The following is a 20,947-nucleotide window of genomic DNA, read 5'->3' as shown; positions in this document are numbered from 1 at the left end:
GATAACTTCATCAGATAAAAACCATTGAAACAGGAAGACTTTGTTTATAAATAAAGTTTATATTAGTATAAACTAAGCCTTCCTGTTTTAATGGTTTTCATTTGATGAAGTTTTCTGTGAAAAACGAATAAGCTTATCTCAAACCTATGAAATAAATTACGTTAACAGCAGTTACTCCTGGACTAGCTGCTATTTGTTGTTTTACTCATTTTACTTGTGGGTTTAATTTATTGGGAATTTTAGACTTCATATCCTCAGAAAATACTGATGGGAATCTTCTTCTAGCAACTTTCTAAGTTTATAACAGCAATATTTTATAATCTGCCCCTATTATTTGTAGCTCTGTCAAGACTTACTGTGCAAGAGGTTGAGAGGTATGGTCGAGAGGTGCATAAACCTAATGGCAAACTTATTCTAGCAACTTTCTAAGTTTATAACAGCAATATTTAAAATCTGTCCCTATAATTTGTGGCTCGGTCAACACTTACTGTGGAGAGTTTGAGAGGTATGGTCGAGAAGTACATAAACCTAATGGCAAACTTATTCTAGCAACTTTCTAAGTTTATAAGAACAATATTTAAAATCTGTTCCTATTACTTGTGGCTCTGTCCAAATTTATTGTACAAGAGGTTGAGAGGTATGGTCGAGAGGTACGCAAACCTCTTATTCATTGCTGCTGCTGCCAGGGATCATTCTCACTCTTCACTCTCTCTTTCTCTCAAACACACAGACACACACACACACACACACACACACACACACACACACACACACACACACACACACACACACACACACACACACACACACACACAGTCTCTTCTGCTTTCATGCACGCATTCACTCACACAAGATCGCTCTCACTCTCTCTCTCTCTCTCAATCTCTCACACACAGTAAGGCAGTAGCCAGCAAAATTATAGTTTTCCAAAAAAAAAAAAAAAAAACAAAGTAAGAAATTAAGTGCAACTTGGTAGCTGGGCTCAAAAGGACTAGCATTACCCTTTCCAACACAAAATTAAGGTCTTAAAGTGGAGGAACTATTTTTCCAGGTGGTTTTAAGTCTAGAATTCTCTTAAGGAATAGCTTCAGCTTCAGTGCACTGACGATCAAGACATGAAAGTACAGGGGATGCAAACTGCAATGGAAAATAGATGCACATTAATTGAAGCATATGAGAGGCCATTAATAAACAGCTTTGCAAGTTTCTTTATGACTTCTGTCTCTGTGGCTCTTGTGAATCTCCTTAGGGAACCTCTTCCATCAAACATGTTAGTTAGACTCTGGGTTCTTGAGGCTGGGATGCATCAGTAAGCTTTCTTCTTGGAGAAGTGCAATGCTGTTTTGTGAGATCTGTAAGTGTAGTCCTCTGGCATGGCTGTCATAACCATAAGGTACCTGTAAGGTCTTGCTTTATCCACTCTAACCTTCTGTAACACTGGACCTTCCTTATCTGCATAAGTGAGGAAGCTGACTTGCAGCCCAGAACCCCCAGGGATGTCAGTGCTGACATTACTGTCTTCTGGCTTAGATTTAAGCAGAAATGGCTGAATTGAATAGCTCTGTCATCTGGCTAAGATAACTTCCAGTATCCTGTGTTCAGCAAGCCTTACATCAAAGTTTTATCCACTTTGGTGTACAACTCCATTTGGAAAGGTTCAGGGAAAATTCCCGGTTGGAGTTGCAATGGATAGACTACTTCTTGCCAGTTTGGTTTCATTCACTGAGGACATCTGGAAGAGACAGCTATGCAGGTAAGGGAACATTTGAAACTCTTGAGTCCTGAAGTAGACATATTGTAGTACTTAGTATATGGCGTATACACTATATTCTATGGTAAGACAAAAATATAAAGAAGTGTACAGGAAATAATCATGCCCAGCTAAACCTCAAGCTGTGTTTGTGGTCCTTCTGGAGAGGCACATGCAAATGCATACACTTTAAATCTAAAGTATTGAAGAAAGTGTATTGACAGAGCAGTGGAAGAAATGATTACAATAGTAGCATCTTCATCATGGTAATCTTTAAAAACTTCAGCTTGGTTAGCTCTAGACTGACCTCCAAAGGCCACCTTTTCTGGGACCAGAAATAATCTGGGGTAAGACCCATTCCCATATTCCTGCAGAGGGACCATTCTCTATGATGTCTGACTGAAAAACTTGTGCTAAGCATGGCCGTGATAAAGGTCCTGCCCTTAAGGGATGGAAGGCATTCCCAGGAAAGGAAGGAAGGCTTTGAACTCTATATAATCTGGCTCTTCCATTTATGTGTTGCTATTGAAAATCATATGACTTTGATTTCAGAAAGCTTACCATCAAGGAACAGAGTGGGGTGATGCAAGGAATGGAGAAAGACTGGGTTTTGGGAAAACTGTTCTGCCACCTACTGTCCATAGAGGGGAGACTTTTGTTTACTCCCCCAAACTCTGCTGCCTTCTCCTTTCATTTCACCAACCTTGTTTCCTTTTGAAAGCCCTTCTCCATTTGAAATGATCTGCTTTAGACTGCTTTTTACAGAATGGACATTGCTTTGTAAGACAGCTTTTAACACATTTGCAAAAAAGAAAATGAAGTGAACAAGTGTTTAACTGATTCCATGTTTCTGACTTTTATTTCACTTTTTCAAATATATTTTGAGAAGGGGACCATGCAGGAAAGTTTTATTTAGCAGCAACCGATATCTGAACCTTCATAATAAGAGATGAGGAATCAGATACATCAAACCCACATTTTATCATGTGCTTTTCCACCATGGCCTCACCTAGAATTTCTGTTGCCATAACCATTACTTGCTTGAGGATTTCCTCTTGAAGCTTAACAATGCTGGTTTGAGAATCTAGAAGTGTAAAAGGCAAAGACTGCATAAATATATATACCCACGTCTGACAACTCTGTCTGGTATACTGCTCTTCTTATCCTTAGGAAACCAGTCTTGAAAACAACTTGGTAACTCAGCAGCACCCATGAAAATCACTTTGGGATCTATATCAGGGTTCTAGTAAAATTATTTACAGCACTCCCTGAATCTGTAGAATGCTGAAAGCTGAGACACAGGCTTCAGGAAGGCTGACTGAAAAGTATCTTCAAATGCTTGAAAAACTGGAAGCATTGTTATGGTTCTCAGTCTCCCAACCCCCCAAAAGGTCCAAATACTTTTCAGGAGTCTCAGACACCTCTTTGAAGTCCTAATTAAAATGTTCTCTTACCAGATTAAGAGTCTCTTCAAATGAGAATTTCTCTGAATGGCAGCCTGATGAGATGGTCATTGGTGTCAATGTCTAGAGCACAGGACATTTGTGTAAACTTGATCAAAGCTTTCTCATCAATTTACTAAAGAAAGATGTTTTTATTTTTTCTTTGCTGGAGAGATTGTCCCTATGTCAAAGCTATGCCACTTTTGGGCTAATCCTATACTAAGTGACCCTTGATAATCAAAGCTGGCATAAAATGGGACTCCTTGATGAAAACACACCAACAAAAAAGTACTGCCCCTACACACACACACACACACACACACACACACGTACTCGTGTGTGTGTGTACTATTACATGTATGTATATTATGTGTACAGTTAAAAATAACCTGTTCCAACCTGTTCCAAAAGAACCAAAAAATACTACTTCCATCCATTACTTCATCTCCATTTGCATGCAGTGTAACTCCATCAATATTACACACCTAATAAAGATTGGATTTCTTATAATCAGTACATTAAGCCATTTTAAGGTGTTTAGAGTTTGTTCAATATACAACAGCCATGCAGTAAAAGTTCTTATTTATGCTTTGTTTACAATGTTTGCTTTGAATACATTCAAAAAGTAAAGGCAGCAGAAGAAAATTCCAGAACCACCAAAGAAAATAATTAGTGGAAGAATGGCATTCAAACTTTTTTCTGAATTCCATATTTTTTTTCTTCTGAGTTCCTAACAGCGGTTAATGCACAACTAACAACAATAAACAAGCAAATTAGGAAAAAAACAGATGCATAGTAAAAAGAAAGAATGAAGAAAACTACGTTTTCTAGCACAAATGCGTTTACTTTCCTAAGATATACAATTTGATTAATGTGTACTCCTACAGGGTTATGGGTTCATGGAATCAGATTCATGAAATCAAGTGAGAGGTAGAAACCCCTACAGCCTTCTGATATTACTGATATTATCTGGTACACTTCGTTAGATCTTTTCATCATTAAACCAACAAGGAAAGTGTCAACATTTCTGGAAAGTCACTCACATTCCTGAAGGCCAAATAAGATGATGCATGCATTATCTACCAAACTGTCTAACTAAATACTTGCGGCCCACTATGGACAAAATGAAGACAGACACCAGTTTTACCATCCCCCCTTAAAAGGATACCTTCTGCTAATACCAACTAAACAGGGTTGTAGCAATCGAATGCATAACCCAAACCAACAGGAGGCTCAGATCAGAAAGAAATAACAAACCTACTTAATTACCTCTTCATTTAGAAGTGTGATGAATTAGCTCCAAAGGTCTGATTACTCTGAGGATGAAGGTGGCAATGAAACATATTTGCAAGACAGATCTTGGAAGCACCTTTTAAATACATGCAATCTGCACACTTTTGAAATGCTAAAGAAGCAAAGACAAAAACTACAACTTGTATGCACAAATTCTCCATACAGTGGCCTGAAATATCATTTCGATTTGCAAGTTACTTACTCGGGGTGGACGATGTTGGATCCGTGCTCTAGCCACCTTCTGCTTGTTGACGATATTCATCAACTTCACTGCATCTGCACCTTTTACATAAACTATAGGCCTCTTCAAAGGATCGCCAGATCCCTGATCAAGCTGTGAAGATAGACGCAACATGTTTGTAAGACATTGTATTTAAATAACTACACGCATCTAAATTCACCACAACATTCCACGCATAACCCTTGGTAAGTTACCAGAAATTCTACTTATTCTTTTCATATAGTTATAAACATTAGCAGACAGGCAGAATGCCTCCAGAGGATAACAAAATAGTGTAGGTAAGTTAGGCTAACTATTTTTTTAATACACAACTCCTGATTTTTTTTCAACTGGTAATGGACAGAATTGACATTTAAGTAATCACCACACCTGCAGATCTCTGACAGAGATTGCTGAAGCAAATCAACCCAGTGGATTACTTCCTATCTTCAACACCCTGAAATATTGAAGTCCTCATTAAAAAAAAATAATCTCAATGCCTTCATATGTGTGAACCACAGCACCAGTGTGCTGGGGTTACGTGGTCTGCTCAATACCACAATCCCTATTTTTTACACCCCCAACTAAACCAGGTAAACTTCAAGTAAAATAACATGTTAATTATGAATGTTTAAGATGTATGCCTTTTAGGTTCATTTTCCTTGCTTTCAATCAATGTACACAAATTTGAATACTTAGAAAACAGGCCACGCTTGAAAGGAACACAAGAAGGGAGAATAAGGGACCCAATTTCACATGTCCCTTGTCCAGAGGTCTAAAGGCATGCAGAAGACTGACACATTGTCTTTACAGGCTGGAACTTCTGAACTGGGTCAAAACAAAAAGTGATACAATCAAAAAGTTCTATCATGAAGGACCTGGAAAGAGACAGATGTAATCTAAGGAATACCCTGGTGGAGTGACAGGGTAAAAACAAATACAAAGAATATTTATTTATTTATTATTTTATTATGCAAGGAGTAGAGGTGGCAAATGTGGATGAGTTTAAATACTTGGGGTCAATAGTTCAGAGTAATGGTGAGTGTGGAAGAGAGGTGAAGAAGAGAGTACAGGCAGGATGGAGTGGGTGGAGAAGAGTGTCTGGAGTGATTTGTGACAGACGAGTACCTGTAAGAGTGGAAGGGAAGGTCTACAAGAGGGTAGTGAGACCAGCTATGTTATATGGGTTGGAGACAGTGGCATTGACAAAAAGGCAGGAGTTTGAGCTGGATGTGGCAGAATTAAAGATGTTAAGATTTGCACTGGGTGTGACGAGGGTGGACAGGATTAGGAATAAGTATATTAGAGGGTCAGCCCAGGTTGGAAGGTTTGGAGACAAAGCCAGAGAGACACAATTATGTTGATTTGGACATGTGCTGAGGAGGGATGCTGAGTATATTGGGAAAAAGATGCTAAGGATGAAGCTACCAGGTAACAGGAAATGAGGAAGGCCTAAGATAAGGTTTATGGATGTGGTGAGAGAGGACATGCAGGTGGTTGGTGTGACAGAGCAAGATGCAGAGGACAGGAAGAAATGGAAACAGGTGATCTGCTGTGGCAACCCCTAACGGGAACAGCCGAAAGAAGATGATGATTATTTTATTATTTATTTACATTTGTTGACTGGGAGAGTCCGACTGGACACAGGTCTGTTTTCAGTGAAGGCCCGGGGAGAAAAGTTCCATATTAAGTATTATTTGCATCATACAGTTAAAAAATATAGCATTTAAATATAGACATTAGTCCAGTTAAGGACGCAAGACAAGAAGAAAACAGATGTAAAATAGCTGTAGAACATAGTACAATTTTAAAATATGGTGACATAAACTAAACATGGTTACAAATGTAGTTGAGATTCATCAGTGAACAATTGATACAATCTGTTTTTGAGGTACATAACAGCCATTAGCAGTTGTTGCTACAAGAAGTTAGTATTATGTGGTAGGTAGCCTCGGAACATGAGTAGCCAAGCTTGGTACGAGTAGGTTGTTGATAGGGGGCTGAGAGAGGTAGTGGGTGGGGGGAGTGGATGGTATTAGAGCGGGGGTTGCAAGGGCATATCTAGTAAGTTTTGAAGTGTGATTTTAGTAAGGATTTAAAGTGAGTGCACGAAGTTACAGAGGTAATTGAGGATGGGAAGGAGTTCCAGAGTTTGGCTATAGTGCAGGAGAATAATGCTTCTCCAGCACAGTTAATGGCTCTTGTGACCTGTAGGAGGTTTTTGTGGCTGGATCTTAGTGGTCTCGTGGTTATGTAGGGTTGGAGTAGATTCTGGAGGGATGGGACTTTTAGTGGTTGGTTTATTAGTTTGTAGGCGAGTGTGAGTTGGTACCATTGAAGGAGGTGGGGGAGCTCTAGCCAGCCCAGTTCTGCTAGTGAGAGACAGTGGTGAGCACGGTAGGAAGCCCCTGTGGCGAATTTGGCGATTTTGTTGTAGCAGGTTTCAAGCTTATTTAGATCGCACTGTCTAAGGTTAGTAAATATTGGAGAGGCATAGAGTAGGGTAGAGATAAGATGAGAATTTTCTACCGAAATTTTAGCTGCTGTGGTAAGTAGTTGCTGATTTCTATATAATGCTCCTAGTTTTTTGTGCACTTTTTTAATGGTCACAGAAATGTGAATGTCAAAGTTCAGTTTATTGTCTATTTCTACTCCTAGTAACTTGGTGTGTTCTGTAGGATGGATGGTGGTGTTGTCTTTTGCTGTGATGTTAAAGTGAGAGCTGTCTAGGGTAAGTTTGGTGGGTTGGAAGATTAGTAATTTTGTTTTGTTTGGGTTGAGCATTAGTTGGGCATCGGATAACCAAGTTTCAATAGAAGAAAATGCTTAAACAAAGCCTGACCATGCATGCAAGTTATCAGTTATCATTCTGATTATCAGTTCTACAGTACAATACGTATCATCTCTTCCTACTGTAAGAGTCTAAGCACAACATCAGTATACAGAGTACATTACGGCCCCATGACTGGTTGACTAGCAGTACATCTAGTTACTCAAAATGCTTCCCTGTACTCAACAGAATATACTGCCTGCATTCCATACACAGCACCCCCTTATCACAGTGCTGTTATTTTACCATATTATCTAGCACAGCCAGCTCTCATTTGTACTGCTTCTCGTAAAATACCTTGGTTAGCAGTCATTAAAAATAATACCCTCTCTGACAGCTTCCATGTCTATTTCTGTTTCTATGGCTACCTTGCAAAGTCCATTTTTTTAATTCAAAGTTTACTATGTTCCTTGCATTTCTGTATCTGGTATGACTCAAAATCGAGGAGCCTTGCAGAATATATATAATAGTGCAAACTCAACAGTAACAGAAGAATTTCATACAGGACTCAAACTTTGGTCTCTCTGAGTCACCCAGAAACAGTTTCACAAATTTCTTAATGCACTTCTAACTATGATAAACAAAGTAGCTTGAATGAGAGATTTACTGTATTTAAGGATGTCTGTCATTCCCTGTGGAAAGTTATTTGAAGATGAAGGTTATTACCAGCATCACACAGATGGAGAAAAACGGATTAGAAAAAGAAGCAATTGACTCATGTCTGGGATATGAACTTACACTTCAAAGAGTACAGCTAAGACTACACTACCAACTATGGAACCAGCATATCAATGTTTGTCAACAAGCTATTTGCTCCTGCCTGACTTAACAACACAATAATTACACATGTAATTATTTACTGCAGCCATCCAGAACTTATAGATTTGCAAACATGTCTTTAAAGTCAAGTAGAGACTTTTGTTTATATAAGCTACTCAAATACAAATGCTACAGGATGTGACGCTGGCAGTAGAAAGATACCTGAGGTATACATGTTGTGTCCCTGGGTCAAAGCAAGTTTATTAAGTGCCTGCAGCTCCTGCACCCCTGCCCCAGTTCTGCTTTTCTCTGTCCCACATATTCCTGGACTCTTCTACCAGTTTCAGGTTAGCAGCTAACCTGCTACTTGAAGTACTTTAACACTAACTAAAAATCAGAACTAAACTACAAAGGTTAAAGGTACAACATAACAATCTAAAAACATACAGTAGAAAGCAAGCCACGAGATAGCCCATTACAAAAGCCTATGTAATCAGTATAAAACAGTTCTGTGAAAGTGAGAACAGCATGCCTTGGCTTCAGTTTTAATAATTTTATTTTTTCTAAAAAACTGTATTTTATTTTTATATCAATTTATGATTTCCTAGTTAGTCATTACCACTTAACCTAAATAAAACATTATTTTTCTGGTTATATTTTAAGTCATTTTGTCATTTCTGTTTTTTTAAACTTGTGTTTCTGAGTGAAGCTATTCCACAAGCACACTGGAAGTGGAAGGAGCTATGCAATTAGGTATGTAAATTTCATGGTAATGGTTTTTGATGTACCTAATTTTGTGATGTAGAAAAAAGGCACAATCTGCTTCCATTTCCTACTTGCCAAGCAAATTTTATGGATGGGTGTCTGTTCACCGACTCTTAGCATGGCTAGACCTACTTTTCATAAGCCTTTGTCCAGATTTTCGGTATATGCAGGGTGAGAAGTGCACTGCAGAGGACGATAATTATTAGCATAAATGACAGGTGATGAAAGAATTTAAACAATACACAGGTAATACAAGCTACAGCACAAAAGGAAAAGCAATCTGTTATTTTAACTATGGAAACGTTGCAAAACTAATTTGGACTCCTCTCAGTATTATAAAAATATGCTAATGAGCTTTGTCCGCATTTTGTTCTAATTCATCCAATGAGTTATTTATGATATAGATGCCCTTGCTATTAATGTAAGGAAAATAATATGTGATACTCAAAGTCTGACAGATGGCTCATGGGAAATGTGAGGTACAGAAGGTATGTTTCACAGAGCTGGAGCTGGGAACTATCTGTGAACAGCTGGGAGGTATCTGTGAACAACATTTAGTAAGGCTGAGCTATTAGAAATATAAAACACTTTGATGAAGTCATTTAAGGCACTGTTCAAAATGGCTGCTAAATCAACACATAATTTCAGGTGCTCCTAAAGAGTACAGTCCCTTGATATGAAAGAATCAGTCATTTGCTTGGATTATTCTGCATACAGCGGAAATAATAATTTATGAAATCTTCATATAGTTATACTTTTAAATTGCACTAAAAATTATTTCCTCCACGTCTGGTGGATAAACATTCTGAAAAAAAAAAGTAATACCTTAGCAAACTCTCTGAGCTGCCTGTTAGAAATACATTCTCCAGGTAACTTCAGGAGTTAACTATAAAAACAGAACAGTTTCAGGCAAAATGGATACTATACTGGAAAATAATGTAAGGTAAACAACACTATAAAGGAAATACTGCATACCACAATCCCCCAAACCATTACTATGGAACAGGTCATCAGTGCACTCTCCAAGGCCAAAAACACTACATTGATGAGCCCCAGATAACACCCCAGGATGTTTAATAAATAGCATGAAACATGACCTCTCTGGTCTACTTGAATCACTTTTCAACTGTAGCCTACAGTCAGGTTTTGAGCCCAAGGATTGCAAGATGGCTACAGCCGCTCCCCTGCACAAATGAGATCCAACCACTGATCTGAGTAGCTAAAGGCCAGTAAGTCTGACTGGTCTCATATATAAGGCCATGAAAAGAATCATCATGGACATGATAAATGAGGACATACGTAACTTGCAAACACTGGACCCATCACAGTTTGGCTTTTTTAAAGGGAGGTCATGCCTATTAAATTGGGTGGACTTTTTTGAGAGGGACACCAAAACACTAGATGAAAGCAAGACTGTGCACACAGCTTACTTCATCCTGGCTAAAGCTTTTGGTACAATACTCCATTCAGGCATTATATTCAAGCTCACTTTTTTATTTTTATTTTATTTATTTATTTAACATTTATTTAGGTATAAACCCTTTTATCACTCACAGGACAGTCAAATGACTCACTGATAGGACCCAGGAGATCAAAATAGGTGAGGCCACCTCCACCAAGAGGCTAGTCACTAGCGGAGTCACTAGGGGCTTGTTACTGGGCCTGCTACTTTTTGGCATCTATTTCTCTGAAATGAAAGCAAATGCTGAAGGTTTATGGCTGACTAAGTTTGCAGATGATTGTAAGCTGGGGAGTAACCATCGACTCTCCGGCAGAACTAGAATTCATCAAGAAGACCTATCTCCGACTAACAAATGGTGCCAAAGCCATGATCTTAAACTTAGTGCTAAGAAATGCATAATTATACACTTTGGAAAGTCAGTCATCCCGGCTAATTACCATGTTGATAATATGTCCCTAAGAATCGACTAGTGGTCATGAATTTGGGTAAGCACATAGACAGTAGCCTTAACTTCAACAACAACATAGTCACTGTGGTGAGGAAATCCTTTTATGTTGCACAGCATACAAGTAAGGGCATGTACTCCGCCCTTATCAGATGAATCATAGAGTACAATTCTCATTTTGGTATGCACCTAACTTGGCATACGCAGCAACTGGAGCGACCTCAGAGGTTCCTTAGAAAATTAATTCAAGGCATAACAAACCTGCCTTAAAGCCCTTTCTCACTACTCAGTTTCCCATAGATTGCTGAGGGGTGATCTGTGCCTGGCTTACAAGGCATCCACAAACCCCACTCTTATCAACCTCCTGCATATTCGTAAGTCAAACGGCACCAGAAATACAAGGTCTGGGAGCCTGAATTTTGTCTGTGATTTAAACAGAACATGCTGTGGAGACAGATATGTGTCCCAGAAAAGTACAGTTTTGTACCTACCATAAATGTAGATGTTCGAGTGCTAATACAGCTGCAGTCATAACAGATGGGTTCTCCTGCCATCAAGTGGGTCCTCGGTCGGCCGAATTCCAAAGTCTAGGTCTGGCGTTGGTTGTCGTCGCTTCTTCCCTGACGTCAGTGCGACAGGGGTATAAAGGAACCAGCCGACACCATTTTCTTCAGTTTTTCTTGCCCCAGATGTCAGGTGCCCCCAGAAGGAAGGCAATACATAAATTTGTATAATAATGCAGTGCAATATAATCAAAATACAGTAGTTGCAAGCAAATACATCATAAATAAATACCCCAATCAGGTTGTATGAGGATGTGTTAGCCTATAGGCCTGTCCCAAGAGGGGAAGGAGGGAGGGAAACCTGGACTGCAGCTGTATTAGCACTCGAACATCTACATTTATGGTAGGTACAAAACTGTACTATGTTCATCGTGCATACAGCTGCAGTCATAACAGATGGGTAGAATCCCAAAGCTAAGAAAGGGGTGGTAGGCACTAGGTGGAACTAGGAGGAGCCAAAATGCCCTGCAAGACTGCAGTGGCAAAGCCTGCTCTAGATTTGGAGTATAATGGTAGGTTGTAGTGCTTGGAGAAGGTATGCACAGAACTCCAAGTGGCTGCTTCCAAAATATCCTTGGTAGGAACTCCTCTGAGGAAGGCTGCAGAGGTGGCTGTGGCCCTGGTGGAATGAGTTCTAATGCCTGTAGGTACAGTTTTGCCATGAAAGGAATAGCAAAAACATATGCAGTGGGCTATCCATTTTGAGATTGTCTGTTTGGAAATTGGCTTTCCTTGAGCTCCTACCACATAGGCCACAAAGAGCTGTTCTGATTTTCTGAAAGGCTTTGTTCTATCCAAATAATAACGCAGTTGTCTGTGGATGTCCAAGGAATGTAGTAATCTCTCCCCTTTGTTTTGAGGATTAGGATAAAAAGTAGGTAAATGTATGGCCTGATTTAAAGCTACCCTGGATACCACTTTAGGCATAAAGGACGGGTTGGTTCATAAGGAAACTCTGTCCTGATGGAAGATGATAAAAGGCTGGACAGCCATGAGAGCCTGTAGTTCTGAAACTCTATGAGCTGAGGTGATAGCCAGAAGGAAAGCTGTTTTCCAGGACAAATATTGCAAATCTGATGAGGCAGCTGGCTCAAAGGGAGGCAAGGTCAGTTTTTCCAGAATGAAATTAAGATCCCAAGCAGGTATTGGTTGTTTCCTTGGAGGTCTTAAATTCTTAGCCCCTCTGAGGAACTGTCTTAAGAGAGGGTGAGAGAATAAAGGTGGATCAGTGTTGTATTCTGCAGAAATGGCTGAGGCATGGATTTTGATGGAGGAGAAAGAAAGTCCACTGCTTAGCAGTTCAGCCAAATATTGTAGTATTTGAGGTAAATTCAGTTTTCCAGGATCCTGGCCCTTTTTCTCATTCCAGACACAAAAACATTTCCATTTTGTGGAGTAAGCTTTTCTAGTTGATGGCCTTCTGGCCTCCAAAATGACATCCTGCACCTCCTTGGAGAGTAGGGCCTGTTGTGATGCTAAGGAATCTTCCATGCGGCTAGATTGAGTGTTTGTAGCTGGCTGTGAAGAGTTTTGAAGCTGTGCTGAGTCAGGAGAAGAGGCATTAGAGGCAGGGTCCATGGTGGGGAATGCGTCAGGCTCCTCAGGAGTGGGTACCAGTGTTGCCTTGGTCAGTCCGGAGCAATGAGAATCATCTTTGGCCTGTCTGCTCTGGTCTTCAATAGAACTTTGGGCAGCAGAGGAAGAGGTGGGAAGGCATAAACTGTCATTGATGTCCAACTGAAAGAGAGAGCGTCCACTCTCCAGGCCTTTGGATGGAAAATCCTTGAGCAGAATTTTGTCAATTGATGATTTTTGTGGGAGGCAAAGAGATCTATGTCTGGCCTTCCCCATTCTTGGATTATTTCTGTAAAAACTTTTGAACTTTTGGATGCAATTTCCATTCGTGTGGATCTGTCATATTCCTGCTGAGGTTGTCTGCCAGCGTGTTTTCCTTGCCTGGCAAGTACTGTGCTTGTAGTTCCATTTGTAAGTCCATGGCCATGTTCCAAAGTGACATGGCCAGTCTGCATAGGGGGTAAGAATGTGTTCCTCCATGTTTGTTTATGTATCACATAACTGCGGTGTTGTCCGTTCTTATCAATAGTTGACCTGGTTGTAGAAGGTCCTTGAAAGCTATAATAGCATTTATTACTGCTAGCATTTCTTTTTGATTGATGTGAAGGTGCTTTTCATTTTGGGACCATTTGACCTGAATGCACCAATCTGTCATGTGCACCCCCCAGGCGTAGTCCGAGGCATCTGTTGTGATGACTTGATTTGCTTGAGGCTTGCTGAATGGAAGACCTGTGTTTGTTTGACATGCTTGAGCCCACCACAGAAATTCCTTTTGCAGACATGGAATAGTGGTATTATTGTTTCCAAACTGTGGCTGTGTTGAGACCATATGTTTTTCAGGTACCATTGTAGTTTCCTCATATGCAGCTTTGCACATGGGATTAGTAAGATGCAAGATGCCATGAATCCCAGAGCCTGCAGGATTTTCCTTGCAGTCAGCCTGGTGCAATTTGCTAGTGTTCTGAAGTATTGAATTAGTTGCCCCTGCTTCTCTGGCGTGAGGTAGGCCATCTGGGTGTTTGTGTCCAAATTGGCACCCAGGAAAATTATCTTCCGAGAGGGTATTAGCCTTGATTTCTTTTTGTTGACTGTGTATCCCAGAGAGTTCAACAACATTATTACATAAGCCAGATGTTTCAGAAGAATGTGCTTGCTGTCCACTTGGATCAGGCAGTCGTCCAAATAGGGGTATATTTGTATCCCTTGAAGTCTGCAGTAGGCAATTACTGATGCCAGGCATTTCGTGAATACTCTGGGCGCAGTAGATAAGCCAAAGGGCAATGCAGAGAATTGATAATGGGTTGAACCTGCAAGAAATCTGTGGTACCTTCTGCAATTTTGTCTGATTGGGACATGCAGGTATGCCTCCTTGAGGTCCAATGTTACCAGCCAAGACTCCTTGCCCAGCATGGGAAGAAGTTGCTGTAGAGTGAGCATCTTGAATTTTGGTGCAGTAGAAATGTGTTTAGGATGGATAGGTCCAAAATAGGTCTCCAATCTTTTCCCTTCCTTGGCACCAGAAATAGCCTGGAATAAAAACCTTGGCCTTGTTCGTGCATAGGTACCTCTTGAATAGCTTTCATGTTTATGAGATCTGTAATTTGCCTTTGTGCCTCTGCCCTTTGATTGTGTGGCAGGTTTGGCATGCCTCTCATTTTTGGAAAGGTGTGAAAATGGAATTTGTAGCCTCTGTTTATAATGTCCAGGATCCATTTGTCCTTTGTGACAATATGCCAATTTTTTGAAAATAATGCCAGCTTTCCTCCTAACGGGGCTGCCATTTGAGACTTGGTTGGCATGCAAAGAGGAAAGTCATTGGGTTTGCTTTATGAAAGATTGTGAGTTATCCTCACCACCTCTTTGTGTAGGAGCTTGCCACTGTCTGCCTCTAAACGATCCTTGGACTTGTCCTCTGCCCCTCGGGCGTCTGTATCTGCCTCTTTGGGGTCTGTCCATGGCAGGAAAGGACCAGTTTTTGGAAGGCCAATTTCTACTAAAGCGTGGGGGTTGTACCTGTAGAAATTCTTTCACAGTTTGCATTGATTTAGCCTTTTCCTCCATTTTCCTTAACACCTCCTCAGCATGAGCACCAAATAGTACATCCTTTTGAAGAGGGGCGTCTAGTAATTTAGCTTTGACATGATCAGGCAAGGCTTGTTCCTTGAGCTAGGTATGCCTACGTATGACTGATCCTGTAACAGCAGCTCTACATGAGGCCTCTAGAGCATCAAAACCACATTGTAAGGTATGCTTACCCACTTGTTCTGCACTATGCATCAAATCCTGCAACTCCTTCAAGTCTGGTTGTTCAGGTTGTGACATTTTACTTTTCAATTGTGATAACAAATCTGTTGGTATTTTAGCATATGAAACTGACAGTTTAAGGCCCTCATGGATAAGGTAGCCGAGGTATATACCTTTTTTCCCCCACCTTTCTAAGGATCTGGAGTCTCTCGGAAGGTAATGGATTTTTAGCAATGGAGGCCTTAACTCCCTTGGGGCCCTGTGAGATGGTTTCTGGGTCAGCAGCATGGCTTTTGTATAGAAATTGGTGTGAGTCAGGAACCCTGTAGTACCTGTCTGGCTTAACTGGAGCTGGAGGTAGAGAGTCCAGGTTAAGGCAAGCCTCCGAGTAAACATCATCTAGGATGTCCAAGACAGGAGGTATAGCCAGAGGCCTGCGCTGAGGTAGCAAGAGAAATTCCCTGAGCCTTTTCTTGGAATCTGAATAATCTTGGCCTTCCCAGTGGAAGTGTTCCCTTAAAGTATGCAAAGTTTCCCCAAATGAGTAATCCTCTGGGGGGGAGACAGAAGGGATGGATTCCTCCTCATCAGAGTCTTCAAAAGGGGAGTAAGAATGTTCCTGATCATCAGAGTGCTCTGAAATAATGGAGCCCTGATCAGAGGAGGGGGAATCTTCCTCCACTCTGGGCCTTTTGTCCGGTGGGGGCTGAGAACCTCTGATAAGAGTAATTAAGTCCTCAGCCATTTTAAGCATCTGTTTCTTAGGCATGGGGCCTGGAGATGGGCCCTGTGTAGCTGGTCTCTTAGAGTGCAAGGTTGCTTTAGACTTTGTGAAAGCCTTGATGGAGAAAGAAGAGGAAGGTCTGAAGACACCTTGAGTGGAGGTGGACCTGTCCACATTCTGAGTTTCAATGCCAAGAGTGGCTTCGGTATCTGTAGTCGGGGTGTGGGCGAGGAGCCTGCGACCTCGGGCACAGGAGACACCATCAAAGAAGTGTCGTCGGTAGTCAGGAGCTGCGTAGGCGCCTCGCTGAGAACCGGACCACGTGTAGTCGGCTTTGGCGTGGTGTCGGTAGAGGCCGCGGACCTCATGTGTCGGTCCTTGTCTTTGCGTTTTTTAGACAAAGTCGGAGTATCCGACGACATAGTATAATTAAATGCTTTCCCAAAATAATGCTGGGCGAACTCCACCCGACGCTTAATAGTGCGTTTGTTGAATGTAGCACAAAAGCGACAGACCGAGACGTCGTGGTCTGGGCCTAAACAAGGTATACAGAGGGAATGGAAATCCTTATGCGGTATTTGCTTCCCACAAGAAATACAATTATTAACTTTGTCTGACATCAGTCTGAGGCAAGAAAAGTTTCAACGGGTACTTAGCTTTTAAGAAGACTTCGGTTTCCAAATTTTCGTAATCTCAGGAGCTGGCCGACCGGCACTTGCGAACTGCTTCTACTTCAGGCACCGCGCGGCAAGAAAGACTGAAGAAAATGGCGTTGGCTGGTTCCTTTATACCCCTGTCGCACTGGCGTCAGGGAAGAAGCGACTACAACCGATGCCGGACCTAGACTTTGGAATTCGGCTGACCGAGGACCCGCCTGACGGCAGGAGAACCCATCTGTTATGACTGCAACTGTATGCACGATGAACATCTGCCCCTCTTATGGAACAGGCTTCCCATCCTTGTGAAGCTGAGTTTGTCTATTACCCAGTTTAAGTGCAAACTAGACCAGTGGATGGGGAACAGGAAATTTACACGAGGCCTGGCACCCACATCCCTTGTGGACAGAGGTAGCTTATAAATGCCTGGCCTTCGATGTTCTATTTGGATTCAGGACATCAGTACTCTTTTTGTTAATCTATGAATCTATAAAACTGCACCCAGTAGAGTGAAATACTTAAAGGAAAACTTCACTCCCCAACATTCTTACCTTTATCCTACAGTTATTCCTTCTCAGAATATCATTTAGATGTTCAGAGCTCAGAAACTTTTCAGAACCTTTTATTTTTTTCTCATTTTCACATGCTTCCTGCCACACAGCATGAAGGTTCTGTATTGTTTAAAAGAGGGATTTACCTCAGTTTGACAGAGCTAAGTTAAGCAGAAGAAATTCTGTAGCTTTTAGAGTTGGTCTCACCCTACAATCTTACATTTATTTTATTTATTCATATTTTATTGACCAGACTATTTCTCTAGACGAGCTGCTTTTTACTTCTAGGGAGACGGAGGTGGCATTTATACTAAACAGGGGAAATCCCCCTACTGTTTCTGTGAATGGGGCTTGAGGGCAGTGACAGGAAGGGAGTTCTGCATTGTGGAGGATGGTGTAATACTAGTTAAAAAAGAAGCAATGACAGCAGAATGAAATGCACAATGGATATTACAAAAACTGTGGAGATGGATGCTCCACAGTCAGGAGTCACTGTGCTGTAAGACTGAGGCTTGGATAATGCATATCACACCAGTTGACCTAAGGCCGCTCCTATGCATATGTTTAATAAAGAGGAACCAGGGAAGGTGGCTGTGTTATCCTGGTTGGCTGTTGTGGAACATTGTTTTCTAGATGAGGATGGTGCTGAGAAGAATAAGCATACATTTTAACCACTGAGAAGGATGAGAGATTTTGAAGATAAAACCAGTGTGGCAGGCATCTGAAGAGCAAATTGAGTTAGTGCCTCTTCTAAATCAGGTGACTGATACAAATCATTATGTGTAAACCCACAAATCAGATGTTATTTCTGTAGTGGTGAGGACTGCCAGTACAGAAGATATACAATCTGCTTTTGGAATAGAAAGTAGGCCTGCTGTGTAGCTGTCCACCAAGAACAAACAACTTAATACATATATTGTATAGGATTCTACTGTTGCTCAACTTGATTTTTTAAGCCAAAGATATTCGGGCTGTGATACATTTAGACCATTGTGAGACGTCACATTTGAAACTTTCTTACAGTTAGAGAAAGTTCCATTGCTATTGGATAATACATCCTTCTGCAGTCCAGGACAAATGGTCAAGTGTAAAGAAAAAAAAAAAAAAAAAGATATCAGAATTTAGAACTTCAGAAGAGTTTGAAATGCACAACACATTGGTTGAAAGGCAATTGTGAAATGCGGTGTGGGAGGTGTGGGTTAATTTTGACACTGCCACTGGAAAGATTTTACACTTGTCCAGGTTGTAATTAATAACAAAAAAAACAAAACAAAAAAAAAAACAAAGGCAAATTACTCGGGACAACCAAAGTGCTGCAGATCACATAATACAGTAACTTAGTGGCCAGTGTAGAGAGAAAGGATGTTCTTTGAAAGACTGTAAAATGATATGTACAAAGTGTGGCAAAGGTGGACATTTTTGGCTTGATTGTGAATTATAAAGTGACTGTTGGGAAGAAAATGAAAATGTTGATGGTGCAGTGGAAAGTGCAAGGAATGCTGTGAATAATAATAATACTGAAGGTGAAAAATGCAAGCAAAATGTAGACAGTAACATGGATAATGAAACAATACTGTGATGTCAAATAACATGTACATGGCTTTAAATCAAAGAAGAGCATGATGACTGTAACTCTAAGGAGGGTGGAATGCATGGTACAACTGGCGATATAGCTAGAAAGAGGAAGATAAACGTTGCAGCAAAAAAAACTAAACACATAAATGTACTTGCAGTAAGTGTTATAGCATTAAGAATGTTGTCAGGAAAACTGATACTGGAGTGGTATCAGAAGCAGTTAACTCACATTATGTGTTACGAGAAAATACAATTATTGAATGAAAAGCAAAAAGAGCAAATACAAAAAATATGGTGTAATAAGACCATTTGGAATTTTAGGATGGATTTACGTTTTGAACTTGCTGTATTTGTCAAGAATAGAAAAATAACATTTTTACACACAATTACTGTAATTCCAAGCAGATATTTAATAAGTCATATCACGTTTAAAGGTAGGGTATGGAGGATGATAACGATTTATGCATACACTAATGTTACTTAAAGAGTACTCAGGTTTGAGGAGCATAAGAAGTATATTACTGTAACTATGTGTAATACTCCTGAAGTGATATTTTAGTTTTAATTTAAGAAAAGGAGGGAAATAGTGCTGATTTATTAAAACCTGTAGACATATGATGAACTGTGGTAACCTACAAACAGGAAATGACAAACCTATCTATATACAAAAAGGGACTGTAATTATGTAATTACATCTGGAGGACTGAAAGAAATTAATGCAGGGAAGAAAAAAGGCTATAAGAGTGGTGGGCAGTATTCAAAGGAAAACATAAAAAGACTACTCAATACTGGACAAAGACCAACGGTAGAGAGAAATGGAAAAGCACAATGGTCATACAAGTGATTATGAAGACATATTAGCAGGGGAAGAGAAGAAAATTTAAGAAATTAAAGGGTGTTGTATAACAGGAATGTGAAAAAAACAAAAAAATATGTATAAGCAGAAATTATTGCAAGAAAAAAGAGGATGTATCTTCTTTTTAGAAGAAATGTAAATGGAATACATGACGGATGAAAAAGGGAGGCTATTATGAACAAAATGATATGAGAACTGAGGAAATGTATTTCAATGAATTGTGAAAGAAAAATTGGAAAATTAAAACTTTTAGTGAAAACAGAGCAAACAATTGTTAAGATAAGTAAAAAGGAAACTGAGTTGGTTTTGAAAGAAATTAGTAATTATGCACCTTGGCCTGATGCAATAGGATATATATATATATATATATATATATATATATATATATATATATATATATATATATATATATATATATACACACACACACACACACATATATATATATATATATATATATATATATTCTTTTTTAATAAGGAAATGAGTGACGAAAGAATTATGTTGTGAGTAAAGTAATGAATGAATGGTTAGAATATAGGTAACAGATAAAAGATTGTGAAGTGATTATGGAGTTTATATATAAGAAAGGGGAGAAAATATTATTGGAGGTATTTAACAATATACATTGCAGATTACAAATTATTTATGAGGATTATGCAGAAATTGGTGGGTAAAGAGCTAAGTTATGTGTAGGATGAGAGAATATATGGAATAGATGGAAAAAGAAGTAATGGATTTACTGATTATATTCAAGGAAATTGTTGATTGTGTAGAAAGACAGAATGCAAAATGTAAAGTGGTTACATATGATGTACACAGCAACATTAATCTTAATATGCCAGAAAAGATGAAAGATTATAAGGTGGCTGACAAGTTAGTGAGAGTGCCGAAGTTTATTTCTGACAGGCCAAATAGTAAGGTTATTCAGCTGACAAACTAGTAAAGATGTGGGTGTAAAAAGAGGTGCAATGCAAGGATTTCCAGTGAGTGGCGTGCTGTTTGCCTTGGTTATGAATTAGACTACTGAAAGGTGAGAAGTAGATGTCCTGAAACCTGAGAAAAGCTTTGATTTTAAGTACGATTTTTTCTGATGAAGAGTTTTTTGGAAAAAAAAAAGCATTAATGAGTGTGAAATGTACCAATTTTTACGGCATACAGAGATGACTTAGTGATTGTTGCTAAAATGTATGTAGGTACAAGAAGTAACTATTAAGATGGAAAAAGAATTTGAGCA

General features: G+C 39.8%; 1 protein-coding gene across 2 annotated transcripts in view; it reads right to left on the bottom strand.

The window, feature by feature from the left end:
- ZNRF3 (zinc and ring finger 3) overlaps nucleotides 1-20,947 on the bottom strand; it is a 931,882-nt gene that overhangs the window by 141,935 nt on the left and 769,000 nt on the right. For both annotated transcript variants that reach the window (XM_044068463.1, XM_044068465.1), the window contains exon 4: nucleotides 4,688-4,819. In XM_044068463.1, the coding sequence (XP_043924398.1) occupies nucleotides 4,688-4,819 (132 nt within the window). The remainder of the gene's footprint in view (nucleotides 1-4,687; nucleotides 4,820-20,947) is intronic.

Source organism: Protopterus annectens, chromosome 4.part0, assembly GCF_019279795.1.
Source record: "Protopterus annectens isolate FY-2018-M chromosome 4.part0, PAN1.0, whole genome shotgun sequence".
Lineage (NCBI taxonomy): Eukaryota > Metazoa > Chordata > Ceratodontiformes > Protopteridae > Protopterus > Protopterus annectens.
This window is presented reverse-complemented; position numbering and strand designations above follow the sequence as displayed.